This window comes from Zingiber officinale, chromosome 6A, assembly GCF_018446385.1.
Source record: "Zingiber officinale cultivar Zhangliang chromosome 6A, Zo_v1.1, whole genome shotgun sequence".
Taxonomy (NCBI): domain Eukaryota; kingdom Viridiplantae; phylum Streptophyta; class Magnoliopsida; order Zingiberales; family Zingiberaceae; genus Zingiber; species Zingiber officinale.
In genome coordinates this window covers 113,267,739-113,285,918 of record NC_055997.1, presented here as the reverse complement: position 1 = coordinate 113,285,918, position 18,180 = coordinate 113,267,739, and the positions used below count along the sequence as shown (strand labels likewise).

The 18,180-nt window shown below is 34.9% G+C and overlaps 1 protein-coding gene across 1 annotated transcript; it reads right to left on the bottom strand.

Moving 5' to 3' along the window:
* Positions 1 to 352: 352 nt before the first annotated feature.
* Positions 353 to 18,114, bottom strand: LOC121997508 (isoleucine--tRNA ligase, cytoplasmic-like). The gene is made up of 27 exons (XM_042551954.1): positions 17,425 to 18,114; positions 17,188 to 17,331; positions 14,731 to 14,963; positions 13,759 to 13,921; positions 11,048 to 11,161; positions 10,396 to 10,493; positions 9,665 to 9,743; positions 9,416 to 9,574; positions 9,245 to 9,334; positions 8,563 to 8,696; positions 6,809 to 6,968; positions 6,615 to 6,698; positions 6,302 to 6,514; positions 6,086 to 6,211; positions 5,051 to 5,188; positions 4,846 to 4,949; positions 4,704 to 4,767; positions 4,086 to 4,174; positions 3,865 to 4,006; positions 2,782 to 2,845; positions 2,640 to 2,707; positions 1,898 to 2,020; positions 1,743 to 1,808; positions 1,283 to 1,309; positions 1,036 to 1,141; positions 867 to 958; positions 353 to 782 (listed from the first exon to the last, which is right to left on the bottom strand). Exons 1-27 carry the CDS (start codon positions 18,022 to 18,024, stop codon positions 672 to 674), a joined length of 3,591 nt encoding a protein of 1,196 aa, XP_042407888.1. The 5' UTR covers positions 18,025 to 18,114; the 3' UTR covers positions 353 to 671.
* Positions 18,115 to 18,180: the final 66 nt, after the last annotated feature.

Genomic DNA, 18,180 nt, shown 5'->3' with positions numbered 1-18,180 from the left:
TTCCAAGAAGAGGAGAAGTCAGCTTGTCAGCAGAGGAGATTCAGAAGTTCGAGGACTTAGGTTATGTCATGAGTGGTAGCAGGCACCAGAGGATAAATGCCATCCGTATCAGAAAAGAAAACCAAATTTACAGTGCTGAAGATAAGAGATTCATGGTAGATTCTAATAAAAATTTATATTTATGTGGTTGAAGTGTTCACAGAAGTTTGAATTCAATGGTTTTGCATCAACAAAATTAACCAGCAAGACAACCTCATCCGAACAGGCAGCAAAGATCTGTTTCCTGATTGAATAAAACTGTATATTAAACAATGTTACCAAATCCCGTTCTCAACGCAGATGACACATAATAAGAAGAAAAAGTTGTTCGACTGCTGGAATTAAGAACACTGCAAAGATGTATTACAGAAAATCATTAAATTACATTAACCAAAATTTTAAGAATACAGCAAATTTGATTTGCCTGTCTAATTATGCATTTATCAGACTACACAAACTTGCAATATCACACGCGTGCAGCAAGTGATTACATATGGTTTATAAATTAAATTGTTGAAGTACCAATATGAATGTTGCTCAAGCGAAATGAGTTGTAAAATCTTCAGGAAGGAATCGATTGCAGGAACTGTGAGGCTAGAATCCAGGGAAATACAAGCAAAATAATCTGACATTTAGTCCGTCAGTTCCTTGTTTCTCGAGTAGTAATCTGCTGCACTGAGAAAGACATGCTTTTCTAACTCCAACTCAACTGGTAGCTGATTCTCAAAACTATCTACCTTAATCTGCAACAAAGTTGTAAATTCAACAACTTTCAAACCACAAATTATATGTACCCAATATCGATGAGATTAAATTAGCATGGATACCTTCCCATTTCCTCTTTGAAACTCTAATTTCAAATTCAAAAGATCTCTTGACAACAAATATGTCTGTAAACTTTCAGCAAGCTTCTCATCACCTGAGGAATAAAATGCAGACGATCAAATCTCAAGATTTGGCATGTTGTATAACAAAATCATAATTCCAGTGTAAAACCTGAATATAATGCAACAATAGCTCCGGTATCAAACATCAGAGCAGGCTTTGCTATGCTAACAACGAATGAGACACTAGGTAGTTGTTCCTCACGTGATAGCAAGACCTGCAACAAATTATAGAACAAAAGTAGAGAAAATTGTCAAGTTAACCTATATTGTAATATGGAGCCCTTTGCTAAAACTGAGGGACTTTAACAACAAAGAGCATAAAAGCAATCAACTATTAGAAATATAATGGCACATACCTGAAACTCCTCCTGACACAAAATCACCTGCAAGTAATAGGACCATGAGGGCAAAGTACAACAACCAATCAGAAAGGGAAAATAACATGAGCAAAGGGGAAATATAGCAATAGGCACTGAAGCCCTTATAAAAAAAACCAAAGGTGGACATTAAAACTCAATAGAAAATTAATCAATAAACAATAATTCCTTGAAAAATAAAAGTCAGTAAATTAGGATCAAAAGCTCCATAGAACTAGGGTTTGATAGGCATATTGCAGAATAAATAGAAACAAGATAACATGGTGCTGCCTCAAAATAACGTACAAAAATGTTTGCTTTGGCAGAAAGCACAAAGAAAACGTTTGCTATTGCACATTGTATCTGAATCAAAAGAACTAAAATAACTTAGTCTCAAATCTGCTGAAGTATGAAATTGCAACTCATTCATCATAGTTTTGTTATATCGTTTAACACTTACAGCATGAGGGGGAGTGTTGCTTTGATGAAGTAAAGGAGACCCAAGAGCATCTTTGATGTATTCCTCCTGCAACAAAAGTACCAGAGAAAAAAACTATGAAGGTTAACAACTATAAGGGTGGTTTAAGCACATAGCCAAACAATATGAAGACATACCTGGGATTCCACAATTTTCTCCAAAACATTTTTACTTTTCCCAAGAGGTTCATAGTAAACCTCTACAACATCAGTGGGCTCCAGACCAGCTTTCTTACGTAATTTCTGAATCCGATTGACAACCTGACATAAAAAGTAGCAATCTCACAAACATAAAACTAGTACATTTGTGGCCTGTGAGAAAGAGGAAAGAGGTGCCCAATATTTTCTCTGCTCTCATTTCTCTCCAAGTGAAAGCCTGCTCAATCTCAATTTCACAGGTTACAGCAATAAGAACAATTTACCGACAATTACGGGCTTAAGATTGACAATGTTCTGAGAGATATTGAAGTAAGACAGATATGTGCACATACATAACACACTATGTGAGCAGCACCACTTCCAGATAGATGGTGCTGGAAATGAAATTTGGCTGTTCCAAAGCATAATAAAAAAAGTAAAATATAGGCCAATCTATGTCATAGAAAAATAGATTCCACATGCCCAAAAGTAGATTACCACAACTCTGAAAGTACTAGAATACTAAAACTTTGAGAGAAAAAACAAATAGCAGATTTTCCTGAAAAAATGGCAGTAGCAGTTTGAATATAGGGGCATATGATGCATTAACAATGAAACAATACACATTGCGAAACTAACATTCATCTCCATTGCTGTGTATAACATGATGAATATACAAGAAACATTATTCCCTTGTAATATCTCTACAGTCTAAAAAGAAAAATTCAAACACCATAATTACCTCTCGAGCAACTCCTGCATCAAACAATGATTCATCGGCTCTCAAATCCAATACCACCAAAACATCACCTGAGAAAAGATCTATGACATCACATGGGGAGGAAAAGTTTGACATTATAATCTAGAAACAAACTTTAGCTTACCATCTCCAGCAGCATCAATCTCCTTTTCTGTAGTACCAGAAGGCCGTTTGAACTCATGCAATATCTGAAAGCATTATTACTCAGAACCATGATAACTAGAGATTTTGACAAAGTTACAACAATGTGTGAAATTCCAAATTTTAAAGTCCTAATGTAAAAAAGAAAAGGTAACATTAAGTTATTTGATTTATATAGTAAAAGGATGCCTACCTACAGATTCATAACAATATTGTGTTACATAAAACTAATGGCGGGGATAAGAATATAAGATACATGTCATAAACCCCCAATGGTTCTTAAACAACAAAATACATGATTGTTACCAAAATACAATAAACATCCCTTGAGTATTGAGAGATTTACGCAAACAACATATTTGAGTATACGATTGTTTAATGAGCAAGAAAAACATAGAGAACTAGCCCCATGATCTCAGAATTATTGAGCATTGAAATAGGTCACCAAAATATCCATCTTAAAATAGCTCCAAAACCAATAACACAGCAAGACAAGGTAGCATAAATCTTAGATTTATGTCTCTCTCTATAAGAATACTCGACACCCTAGATCGGAAACTGACACCCACATTGACAATGTGCATAAACTTCTAGAAGAAAATATAGGTAGTGAGGATATCCTAAAACAGGAGAGAAGAAAAGAAAGGTGGTATAAAATGGAAACTTGTATCTGAATAGTGTGCTAGAAGTCAATTCAATGTGTGTGTGTGTGCGCGTGTGTGTGTATATATCAGCACATAAAAGAAGAAACACTTCAAATTCTGAGTCCAGAAAATGGGAAATGCGTAAGTTGGCAGGATACAATATTAAAATTCACCAGTACCAAATATAGAGCATGGTTTGAAGTATCACTATGATAATGATACAAATCTAGACTCCAAACAATATGCGCCAAGCAATAAAAGTACATGCCATCTTGCAGTACCTGAAAATATCCATAACTCTAATCTAGAGTAGAAAGCAGTCCATTTGAAGTTTCCTAAAAAAACTAGCTCCAGGTGCTCTTAAGAAGATTGATCATATACATATTCCTTAGATTTTATAATACTTTCAAAATCATAATTACCTTTATATCATTCAGCTTCAAGCAATGCCCGGAGAATGTGACTTCTCCAGATTGCTCAAAAGACGATATATCAGCCTCAGACATTGCCTTGACCTCCTTAGCCACAGCACCCATTGCCTTCCCTAATCTTTTACCTAATACACTAAGATAATAAGAAAAAGAAATCAGTTACCACCCACAACTAAAGGATTTTAATAAACTTAGTGAAAGTCATAGCATACCTAAAATCAGGCTCAGCTCGTAATGAAGCATAATTCAAAGGATCATTGCATGAAACCACTGATTTAACATTGAGCTCCTCCATCACATACTACAATGTCCAAAGAATATTTGCATTTGACTTGATTGATGGTATATTGGAAAATCAAAAACATTTAAACAATGGCAGGTATATTTAAAACAAAGTTTACAGAAACTAGTGCAAGAAAGATGCTAAGTAGCTTGCAGACAAATATGAAAAGAAAAGAGTTTATGTTTTCTTTGTTCTCTTGGGAGTCAGGTTTCCTTCCAAAATTAACATTTATTAAACCCTTTCTTATTGAGGTTCCCAAATTTCACTATTCTTAAATGGCCAGTTAAAACTGACTCAGTTTAATGCATTTAGGATTTTCTATGCTCTTGAACAATGACAAGCATAAACAGAGATTTTTTTTTGATTGTCTTTCATCTTAACTCCAGTTCCAAAAGATGGGCTAAGCACCAGACGGGAACCTAAAATGATTCCTATAAATTTACTCTCCATATAAAATGGAATCAAATCATTATCTGAAGGTTGTAACAAATGCAAATATAAACTAAGCTCGTAAAAAATAAAAAAGAAGATTCAATTGCTATCCGACCTCCCTCAACTTTCCAGTAATATCTTCCAGAAAGTCTGAATCAGGATGAACAACTATCATTTCCCTGAAATAACAGAACATAAAAAAAAAGCTTGATAAATAGAAAGGCATTACAATATACGGTAAAAGCAACTCCTCATACTTGAGTGGTGTTTTGAGAGGTTTACTATGACGCTCCCGAATGTTGCGTGCCAGGTCAATGACAGTCATCATCCTTGTGACACTCTGCTCAATGCGCTCCTCCCGCTAAGGATATCAGTAGAAGGAATAATTTAAGCATGTTAAATGGAACTGCAAAAAAATATACAGTGATGGACAGCATACTAAGAAATTGAAAATAATTATACCTTCCCTAATGCTGAAGGAAAGTTACAAAAATGAATGCTTTCCTCAGATCCACCAGAGACCTTCCGAAGGTTTAGATAAAGAACCTCTGTAAAGAAAGGTGTGAATGGAGCCATCACTTTACATGTAGTTAAAAGCACCTGCAATATGTAAAATCGAGCAAAGTATCCATCATATTATGAAGTTTTAAATAATAAATTTTAAGATATAAAATGAAGCTAGGCCTAGGTAATTGAGACCATAATCCAGATGATATTTGTGCCTAAAATTCATCTAAGTATTCATCATATTAAGCAGTTTGTAATAATATGTTTTAAGATATGAAAAAAAAGGGCAAGGCCCAAGTAACTGAGAAGAAATCATCTCTGAGCTCATATTTGCTCAAAAGGCCAAATAAATAAATATCGATTTTCTAAACCAAAGTTAGTAATAGAAGTATTCATCTTATTCCGTTCAATATTGAATGACTAGCAATAATCAGTCTATAGTGATATCTACAAGGATTTAAAGATACACAAAAGGCAGTAAGACTCAAGCCAACATTAATAAAATAAATAGCAATATAGCAATAAACAAACAGTATGTTCCAACTATACAGTGTCGTGCAACCTGGAACTTGTTGAAATCTTTGTAAAGCATATTTACATTAATACTTATATCTTTAAGGCACTTCAACTGTGATAAATAGAATTTTCTATATATATAGATAGATAGACAGATCTCACACCTTCTATTCTAGTTGATTTAACTTGTCTAAAATCTTTGATCATGTTTCATATAATTATAATTGATTTTATAGTATTAAAAAAATTTCCAGTGTATGATGGTTTTATCTTAACTGGAAGTACTACCACAACAATGAAACTAAATAAAAAGAAATACTATCAATTGACACATACATCAAAAGATCTTATACAACACATAAATGCAATAGAAACAAAAAATATCATGCAATATATTGCACCAGAAACATAGGGGGAAAAGTGCAATGTAGGATGATAAATACCACGAGTAAAAAATATATACATAATACATACATGATATAAAGTTGAAAGAGAGATTCTGCAGTCGTCTTCTCCTGTGCGTCCCTTCAATCTCTTTCGATTAAAACGCACATATATGTTGGTAAGATTGTCAATGAACTTCAGAAGATACGGGACAACCTGCAAAAAGAAGACACATTAAGAACACAAAGGGTATAAATACATATTTCATGGTTTTAAAGTTTAGATGGAATGAACACAAAAAAATACCGAGTACAACCGATAAGCATCCATTTCTTGACGAACAAATTGAACTAAACTTTCAGTAGCAGAATTTATCCACTGGTCAAGCACATTCAAAGACTTTTGAAGGGCTTCATAATGCACTGGAACAAAAGGTGCAAGACCCTCAACCTCAAGCCTTTTTGCATTTTGAACGAGGAATCTATATGCGTTATACCATGGAAGGAAGACATCTTTGACCTGCTTAAGCAAAACAGAAAGAAGGCAACAGTAAAAATATATTGAAACAAGCATACAGTCCACATGCTTAAATAAATCATGACCCAAAAGAGCCACTTACCACACTATATACACCATCCTTTTTGAACCGCAAAGGTTCAGCACGAACAACAGGAGAATTAACCAGATATAATCGCAATGCATCCTGTAGGTTCCATGTTATGATTGTGACCATGAAAGTTACATAATTAAGGATAAAACAAATAATTATAACTCAATAAATAATGCTTCTTGCTAGTGAAACTAATTGCATACCGCTCCATAATCATCTATGACTTCGGTTGGCGATGGGTAGTTCTTCAATCTTTTACTCATTTTCTTCCCATCCTCAGCCAACACAAGACCATTGCAGATAAGGTTTCTAAATGCAGGCTTCCCAAACAATGCCGTAGATAGCACCATAAGTGTATAGAACCTAAAATGGTAAAAAACATTAAAATAAGTACTGAGGGGTTGAGAGGAACTATTATATGAGAAAATAAGGAGGAAGCAACTTATACAAATAATACTCAGTAATGCTGAATATCATTGGAGCTATCAACAAAACAAAATCCATAAATTGCACATTTTTGAAGACACAAAAACAAATGAGAAACATAACCATAATGAGCAAAAAAATTCTGCATAAATTTTCCGAAAAAATTCAGTATGATAGTCAAAAGTAATTGTTAAAAATCAAAACTATTTCAAGGTCGCCAAGAAAATTGTTGAAAATCAAAACTATTTCAAGATCGCCAAGAAACTAACAAATTGCCAGTTTATCAAGTGAACATGATAATATAAGTACTCAATTCCCAGAAATACAGGAACAAATTTGTGCAAAAGTGGTTGAAATACAACCTAACTAGTATATTGAGCAAGGGCGTCAATATGTTTCAACATTAGGACAAAAATAAAACATGTAAATCAAATTCACACTTCTTACTAGAAGTTTTCAAACATAATTATGCCCAGTAGTTGTCAATGGATGGTCGTGAATGTATGCTTGAGTCATGAGTTATAGAAGCATCCTAGTCCATGTGACAAACCAAGAAAAAGGACAACACTTTTTGTTGAATGTTTAACCATGACTAAAAAGTTAATTGGAGGCAGTGTTAACTGGAACAGGATTCCTTTGCATGGTAAAGAAAAAACGGATAATTTGCCTCCTATGCTTTATAACAAAGAGATGATAAGTAATACGCACACTTCAAACTTTTTCTCTTCTATAATCTGAACATCATGTATAAGTTTCTGTGCTTTTTAAAACTTGGTTTCCATATAAACAATGGAAATAAAGAATGCATGAGTATAATGGTATTCAGATTTATGATGAAAAATGTAAAGACACATGGTTTTCCACCTGTCAAATGCAAATTTCTGAAACAACAAACCTTGGCATCGTTTTTCCTATTGTGCATACTTTTCCTCACTCCAAATACTTATCTTCCCATTAGCAGTCTCAATCATATCAACACACCAGTTCCATTAATGTAAGTACATGTCAGGTTTGCACCATCAACAAGGAAATATCAACTGTAAATCAAACCAATACATGAAATGGGAAACAAAACACTTGCCTTATCAGTCAAATTACATGTTAATGTCTCTAATCAGACTATCAACTAACATAAATAAAGACGGTCTAGTCCAACTTAAACAAAACACTTCAATATAGCGGCGATGAGGCTAACCTAAGGATAAAAAAGATGAAAATGGAAGAAGTAGAAAAAAAGCAGCCTATAGAAGTCATGATCACCGCAATTCAGATCTAGAATAGAATAAACTCGACATGCAACAAAAAAATGTTAAAAGGAGAAAAATTAGCCAATCAACTAAAATGAACAAAGATGATATAGGACTACTTAGTAAAAACACCTTCGAATCATTTCAGAGCTCACAAGGTTTATCTAAAGATAAGATGACAGTAAAGTAAAAAAGGGCGAGCACTTGTAATAAACAGGATCTCATATCTCGAATAGAATATATTTGACATGCTTAAAAAAAAGAGTTACAGTAGGAAAACCAACCATCCTCGCGTTTGGTCAAGGCCCTCGGCAACAAAGTGTCCCGGAAAGTTCTTTTCAAAGAGTTCCACATTCTCAAACGGGTAATGAATATAAGCATATGGCATTGACCCACTCTCAAACCAGCAGTCAAAGACCTGAAGGATGTATAGAATAATTTATTCTCCACTCATCAAAATAGGATCTGATTGATCAGAGAACCCATTTGCAGAGTATAAACTGTTGCAATGGAACAAGCCAATCAAGCATTATTTGGACAACTGTAAACTAACAGGGTTTTATTGATTAGTTAGCTGGCTCAATCCTACAAAGGATCCTTCTCTCAATTTTATGCCAACTTAAAGATTTGTGAGGTGCACAAACAGCTGTTGAGGTATGTGGACTGCACTCGCATCATATATTCGCCCACAATATATATTTTTTAAGTGTGGTTATTTATTTGAATCAATCCCGAGAAATCTAGATGATTCATTCAAGAAATGGCAACAACTACCATATATTTGAGTAATTAAACAAACAATAATCAAACTTAGTCATATCACTATAATATTTGGCAAATACTTGAATGGCAAACAATCTCAAAGTCCAAATTATTGTGGATCTTACACGAATTTCACATATAACCATATTCATTTATATATTAATAACCAATTACACATAGATTGATTGCCTTGAGAAAACTCACATCATCAATGCGATGAAGAACCCCAAACTCAGGACCACGTTCAGAAGGAATGGTTATGTGATCAATATAGTGACGATGCAGATCAGTAACCTTAAATCCAATAAAAAAAAGTTAACTTAGTTAACAAATTAAAACAGGCCTGACAAAAACATTAATAATGCATGAATCCACCTTAGCACCAGATAGTTGCTCAAGTTCATCAATAGAACCAATAACTCTCTTCTCAATGCCATCCTCACTGACCCAAATAGGAAGAGGGGTACCCCAAAACCTACTTCGGCTAACAGCCCAATCCCTAGCATTTTCGAGCCAATTATGAAACCGTTTTTCCTGTGGTCAACAGTAGATTAACCATCACCACTCTGGTTCTGCGGGAATTATTCTTTCAAAAGAAACAATAAAAGAAGGAAAAGATCAAACCTTCACATAGTCGGGGACCCAATCTGTTTGTTTGTTACTTTCTAACAACTGCTCCTTAATCTTTTCAACAGAAACAAACCTGAACATACAAGCTAATTATAAAAACAAATAGAGGGAACTTTTTTATTTGAACAATCCAGAGTATTATGAATAACAGCTTTAGTATTCAAGATTGAGGAATGATTTAAATTGAAATTATTATGACTTCCAAGTATCAAAACACTCACAAAGACTGAAATGATTTGATAAGAACACAAAATACAGTTTATGCTGAACACGATATAGAAGATGACATCAATAGTGCTAAAGTCAATCATGACTACTATTTGGTCAAAAGGCACATAACTAACTTTTATGGAGTTTCCAATAAATATTGTCCACCACTTAAGAGTCATCCAATCAACAATGAATAAATCAGTTCCATTTGGACCAACAAACGGTTAACCCTCATCAATGGGAATGTCTTGACCTAAAAAGTTAAATTGAACTATGATGACATAGTAGGATAGTCTGATAACACTAAATAATTTCTTCATAATAAGAGCAACAAAAAAGATAAGCTGCATGAAAGAAACCAAGATCTCCATAATCATGTGCATCGCCACAAAAAAAATATGGAAAAAAAAAATAGTATAGCAGATATTATCAGATCAAACTTCTTGTTTAAAAGTGGCGGAACCAAAACTCAATGTATCAAAAAGTTCAATCAATAATATGATATAGTGATTTACCAACTAGGAACAGCCCGATATAGAAGGGGTGTGTCTGATCTCCAGCAGAAAGGATAAGAATGCATGACACTTCCATTATTTACAAGTCTTCCTTTCACCTGATACGAGATTCAAGATGTTCTTCTATGTATAAATACTGATTAATGAACCCACAACACCAAGATAAGATGAGCAATCAAAGAAAATCAAGAAAACTTGGTGAAGTATTAAAATTCTATCAAAAAAAGCCAGCATGAGAAAACATCTTCCGAGTTTGTAAGTTACTACACGGCAACAACAAACAAATGCGAGTCCCAAGTATTTGGGGTCAACTACATGTATCTCAAAAAGCCATTGATATCTATATAATGATATATCAAGGTTTATATAAGATTTTTCAAACAAGCACACTCAAATGAGAATATTTCGAGATCAGGATAAAGCATGAAAGAATCAAAATTACAGAACCACCTACAAGGATTACTTACTTCAAAAACTCACGACTTATTCTAAAAGTTCAATAAAAGCATATCTTATAAGATTTGTCATCATGCAAATTACAAAGTCATATAAAAGTTCTATAAACGAGAGAATTAAGACACATTAGATTAATTAGTCATCAGTCAGACTAACACCTTAGACATTGACTAGAAATGTCAACAGAGATTCTTACCTTAACAGCATTTACAATGTCCTTATCAGCATCCTTCACATAGCGCCCATAGAAATCTGAGACTTCCTCAGTAAAGCAACCATCAGCATCAACCGCCACAAAAAGATCCACACCCTATTCAATTAGAATAAAGTAAAATAATGATATTAGAAACATAAAAAAGTTAAGATTGAATTATCTAATTGTATTGTCAATACAATAATCATAAATCAGCTACATACAATAACATCAAAGTAAACAACTTAATGACTTCATGTCGCAGTTTTTTCTGTTGAGAATTGACTGTCATATACAGATATTACAAGAACTAAACAATGATTGAAAAAAAAACAAACATTTACGGGCAACAAAGAACTAGCTGATTGTTAAAATAATAATAATAATAAATGTTTTTAAAAAAAAAAAACAACAGTCCGGTGCACAAAGCTCCCACTAATGCAGGTCCCGGGAAAGATCTATTATATGCAACTTTAGCTTGTTTTGCAAGAGATTATTTCAGATACTCAAACCCATGATCTTCATCCACATAAATAATTGAAGTTTACTATTAAAAAGAATACTAGTAGAATATAGTTAATTATTTGAACACAATGTCGATGCAAGATCAACCCAACATGACCCCTTGAACTTCAAACGGTCATAATTTTTGACTCGGAATCAGGCTCTATTGGTGGCCACGCATGCAGAATTTAAAAATCTACATTTGTTTTGAGGTACCCGTAATTGCCAATTTTGGGGCCCACCCTCATCTGAGCTTCCGAAGATTTTATTACTATTTTTAGTAATTTTTATTTTTATGGTATTTAGGGTATTTTTGATATTTCTGATAATTATGAGTCATAGAGCGTCTTGTTTTATTAATTTTACTTTCTGTCAAGATATTTCCTTTTCTGAAAAGATCTCTTTTCTTTCTCTACAAGATTGGAATTGAGATCCATATATTGTGATTTATTTCCTTGTCTGGAGTCTATAAACACATGTCTAGTTGTATGAGGATGATCCCTCAATTAATAATAAAGTTTTCTTTTTTAAGCAAACAACGGATTTTCTCCTTGTTTTCTTCGGGTTCTCTTCTTGCCTTCTCCTTAATTCCCCCTTCTCATCAGTCGGCAAGATAATTGCTATCCTGCCCGACGTCAATTGGTATCAGAACAAGGTGCAGATCCAATGGAAGGTCATCGTGTTATGGTCACGGTAGGCAGGTTCCAGCTGAGAAAGTCTCGCACCGTGGTCGTAGCATTTATGACATAATGCCGATGGAGAGGCAAGTCGCTGACTTAATCCAACGAATAGCCCAGGCGACACAAATTACTGAGGCTCATGGGCTCTCAGACCGTGGATCTGAGTCTTCCTTTGAAAACCATTATCACCAACAAGTTACATACTAGGAACGTCGTGATCGAGAGGAGTCCTATAGAGACCTCGATTTTCGAGTTGAATTACCCAAATACTCTGGTACATTGCAAGCAAAGGGCTTCGTCGATTGGATCAACGAAGTTGAGCGGATCTTCGACTATAAGCAAGTTCCAAATCAGATGAAGGTAAAATTAATTGCCATCATACTCAAGAGGCGAGCATTAGCGTGGTGGGAACAGATGCGCAGCCTAAACTAATGACTAGGCGAAGATGAAGAAGAAACTGAGGGAACACTTCTTTCCTTTCGGCTGCCAAACTCTGTTCCAGCATGCTCCGCTCGTTGAGACAAGGCGCGAGATCGATCAATTGAGAAACAAGACTACATGTTTGAGTCCTTTCGAGATTGTCTATAGGTAGAACTCATCGGGGGTTCTGGACTTAGCCCCTGTTCCATGTATGGGACAATTTAATCTTAAAGCAGATTAGCAGGTGAAACTTGCAATTCTATATAGCAATACCAAGTACAAAACTCGGGTTGACAGTCATCGTCGTTAGGTACTTTTTGAGGTCAGTGATGTTTGTCTGAGTTGTTTTAACTCGTGATCGTTTCCCTATTGGTGAATACAATAAGCTGAAGGATCGAAAGATTGGACCGTGTGAGATACTGTTAAAGATCAATGATAATGCCTACATGTTGTGCTTTCCTAGTCATCTTAAGATGTCTAATGTCTTCAATGTAAAGCACTTGACTTCTTATTCGGTGGATGCTAATGAGGCTACTATGAACTCGAGGGCAAGTTCTTTTCAACCTGACTGATGCAGGATCAACCCAACATGACCCTTGAAACTTCAAACGGTTATAACTTTTGACTCAGGAGTCGAAATCAGGCTCTATCGGTGGCCCTCATCCGAACCTCCAAAGATTTTATTACTATTTTTAGTCATTTCTGTTTTTATGGTATTTAGGGTATTTTTATATTCCTGGTACTTATGAGTCATAATTAGTCTATAACAGCGTCCTGTTTTATTAATTTTAATTTTTGTCAAGAGATTTCCTTTTCTTTCTCTATAAGATTAGAATTGAGGTCATATATTATGATTTCTTTCCTTTCTTTGTCTCAAAATCTAGAGTTTATATAAACACCTGTCTAGTTGTATGAGGATGATCCCTCAATTAATAATAAAATTTTCTTTGTTTAGCAAACAACGAGTTTTCTCCTTGTTTTCTTCGGATTCTCTTTTTGCCTTCACCTCAATTCCCTCTCTCGTCGGCCCACAGGTTATCCTGTCCGACGTCAAATGTGATCCAAAATGACAATGGTATTGAACAACAAGAACAATATATAAATACTGACCTTGATTATACCAGAAGCAACACAGACACGGTAATCATCTTCACCAAAAGCAGGAGCACAGTGAACCACACCAGTTCCACTATCATCAGTTACATAATTGTCTGCAACTACCCTAAAGGCTGTATCCGAATACTTCAAGAAATAATCAAACAGAGGAACATATCTGCACAAACAAAGTAATCAAATCTTGTTCTATCACCAAAACAGAAGTGCAGAAGATAATTGTTGTCTGAATGTCCAAAAGAAAATTGGAATTATTTACACAAACACACAAATTTATAATAGATGAGCAAAAGAAAACAACAAAGCATGTGACTATGCTACTCAAGCAAGAAAAATCAGCCCCCATACAAAAAAAATATATAGTTTTATAAATAGTCCATGGTAGATGCAATTGATAACTTTTTCAAGAACTGAAACTTAAATAATTCAAACTCTTGAAGTAGTAGTTAAAAAAAATAGAAGATTGTTATTTTTTATTGTGTCTCCATAGCCTCAATCACCTAAAATTCCTTTCTGTATTTGTATCATTTGTAGATTTCATCTCTAGCATCAAATAAATTTTATTATATAACTAAAACCTTACATCAACTCTAGCTCTAATCAATATTAAACATACTAAACCTTTTGGAGAGCTGGCTTGTTCAAAAAGCCGTAATATTAAATTTCTAAACAACACTCCCTTCACCCCCTTGCTTTTCCTCATTGTTTCTTATCATAATACTCATTTAATCAAAATTCATGATGCTTATTTTGTCAAACCATTCTTTTTAACTGTATGCTTTGAATGCACAACATGTTCAACCCACCTACTCCTAGACCATATGCTGGTTGCATATAGTGTGTGTGTGTGTGTGTCATTGCATAAGCTTATGCAGCTGCAAAGAAGCATATTTTAAAACAATGATCATGACCATCGATAACTACAAATAGGTAGAACAAAATATTTGGCATAGGGAAATTTTTATTCACCTCAATCCAACTAAAGAAGCGCCTGTTAATTTCTCCACTAACTCATATGATTTGGCATCAACTCCACTCTTAGTTTTAGTGCTCGAGGTTCCCTTGCTCTTAGAGTTGGCTGATGATATATCTTGTGGAGGCACAACAGCTCCAGCTAATTCTGATTTTGACTTCTTGCTAGGCAGCTGGGACAACCTAGATTCTGCAACAATATAAGTCACACCTGATGTTTTTTCTCGAACCTGTCATTGGTTGCATGATTCAGAAAAGCTGAAGAAGCTTATAAAAGAGCTCAAAACGATAATAAGAATGATCAGTGTAATGCTTATAGTATCCAACAAGATATATCTGAGCTTGACAACTTGCAAATTTCAGAAATCATTTAAAGCTGGTTATTCACTATCTCCATTTACAATGGAAAAAAAATCAGTCTTCATTCTAAATTTATTTGTATGTTAATTGACATGAGAAATTTTATCTGTGTAAGCAACTTAAGGCACACTTGTGACCAAAACTTTGAGTCATCATTGTCCACAAATTGGAGTTAAACAGTACATCCATTCATAAAATAACAACTGAACATATTCACCTTTCTAAAAGAATTGTAATGACACTCAAGGTTTTAAAAAGGAGACACAGAATATATATTGATCGCAGTGGCAAACACAATCCTTATTAAAAATAATTTATTATATAAAATGTTTTATTTATGCTTATTTATTTATATTTATTTATTTATATAATAAATATAAAATAATGTAGATTATTCAACTTATGAATTGATAATTCCACCAAGAAAATATGTAACAATCAATGTAAAGTGCATATTATATAACAGCTAATGTTAAATAACAAGTAATAATTCAGAGCATATTTTATTAATGAAATGCATGTAACAAACAATGTAAAGTGCATACTATATAACAGCTAATGTTAAATAACAATTAATAATTCAGTGCATATTTTATAAGAGAAATGCATATATATACTTTAACATTTGCAAAGAAGTGGTTAAACAAACACTAAGTTCCCATATCAAAACCAAGCTGGTAAAAGAGTAATCACAAAAGCCTTGTTATTTGAAAAGATAAGGGCAGGTGATAATTAGGGCCTTATTTGATTTGGTTCAACTCAAACTGGTTATGTGGATCATATAGACCCGCTAAATCAACCATATATCATCATCATCCTCATTATCACAAAGCCAAATGTATGTACTACATGTAATATGGTTCCCTACTGCGTTTAAAGACAATGCAAGAGAACTAGTGATGAATTGTGCTCTACAATAATAATTTTCACATACCTGACTGCATACTTAATAATTGCACGTGATTGTAGAAACTAATTCAAAAGGTTGTCTAAATAAATAAAGAACTCCTGCTTAGATTGAGAGAACTATAGTTTGACTTGTTTTAATTTTCGAAGATTGAAATTTTCCTAATTGGTAAGAATTATTTTCTCTCTTAAACTGGAGAAATTTGAGTCAGAAGGTGACCAAATCCTAATAAAATTAACGTGATACAAGATCTTCTTTTAGCCAAAGTTCTATAAACCAATGCAAAATGACAACCAATTGTTTTCAATGGAGAACAAATGCAACGGCTGAATAAATTTTGCACTTCATGTTGTGTTGACATAATGTATCATGAGCAAGTTGAGCCATTCATGACAATATAAAAAATAAAAATACTACTTGAAATATATATATATATATATATATATATATATATATATATATATATATATATATATATATATATATATATATATATATATAATATATATTATTCTAAAACAAATTGGATAGGTCAACTCACCCATAAATCATTTTGATAGAACTGATAAGAAATGTACATAAGAAAACTTATTTGATGGATGGATCATGTCAATCCATTTATCGTAACCATGTCATGTCGCTTTCAGATTTGTCTCTATAGATAGTATTTTGAATTTGGTCAATTGTGTCAAATATTGTTATCAAGCCCTATCAACAAATGCAAAATGGCAAGGAACTCAGCTGTTGAGAATAAATTGCAAGAGATGATAATGCAAGGAATCTATGAAATGTTTAATATAAGCAAGAGTAAATTGCAAGTGCATTCCATGTAAGCATGGAAGATTTTGGATTAATACTAAATTCCAAAATATGAGGAAAACTATGAGAATTAATGCTACAATCAGAACATAAAGAACAACAAACCATCAACAAAATGCAATTGGTTATTTGTACGGTGCAGATAGTGCTAGGCACATAACAAAGTAATGCTATCGTACAATATAGCTATGAACTGATATTAACTGTGCCTTAAAACTCATAAAGAACATTTTAACTGGCAGGGATAACTCCATTAGTAAAAGTACTGATAGCAAATGCCTCGAAGATGCCAAAACAAAATGTACATATAAGAAGTTCATAAACCAAGGCTGAATAAACTAACACTCTATCAAGCAGGCAAGACTGACCTTTACATACACCAAATCAGCATTTACGCACAGAGCTAGATTGCTCGGAAGTGTCCATGGAGTAGTTGTCCATGCTACTAACGCTGCATTATGAGGATCGCCAACGATTGGAAATGACACCATGATTGCAGGGTCCGACACATCCTGCAATTACCAAATTGGTAAACAATTAGACTACAGACCCTCACACAAATTTTTTTTAACAGTGAAGATTGAAACAAACGAGATGAACAGAACCTTATAATTTTGCCCAGCCTCAAAGTTTGAGATCGGTGTCCTGCATCCCGTGCTGTATGGCATGACCTTGAAGCCTCGATATACAAGCTCCTTCTTCCACAGCTGGGCGAACACCCACCACACCGACTCCATGAACTTGAGGTCCATCGTCTTGTAATCGTTCTTAAAATCGATCCAGCGGCCCGTGCGCGTGATCGTCTCCTCCCACTCGTTCACGTAGTGCGTGACGATGGCGCGGCACTCCTCGTTGTACGCCGCGATGCCCATAGCGAGGACGTCCTCCCGGCTCCGTATGCCGAGCTTGGTGTCAATCTCGAACTCGACGGGCAGGCCGTGGCAGTCCCAGCCGAAACGGCGGGTGACATGGCGGCCGTTCATAGACTGGTAGCGGGTGACAACGTCCTTGATGGTGCCGGCTAGGATGTGACCGTAGTGCGGGAGTCCGGTAGCGAAGGGCGGCCCGTCGTAGAAGATGTACTCCGGCATGGACTCGGTCCGCTTGAGCTGGGTCTCGAAGGCCCGTATGGATGACCAGAAGCGGAGGATGGACTCCTCCTGCTTCGGGAACGAGAAGTCCTTGCCCTCGCAAACGTCCTCCATCGCCGGCGAGAGAGGTGGCAAGACGGGGGTTTCCAAACTGAGAGCAGAGACGGCGACCACCCTACTTTTAGGGTTTTTAGTCAAACGAACGGGTCAGAGGCCGGTCCACAGCCGGTCCGTGACCGACCCGATTTATTCGTGCGTTGAAAACAAGCA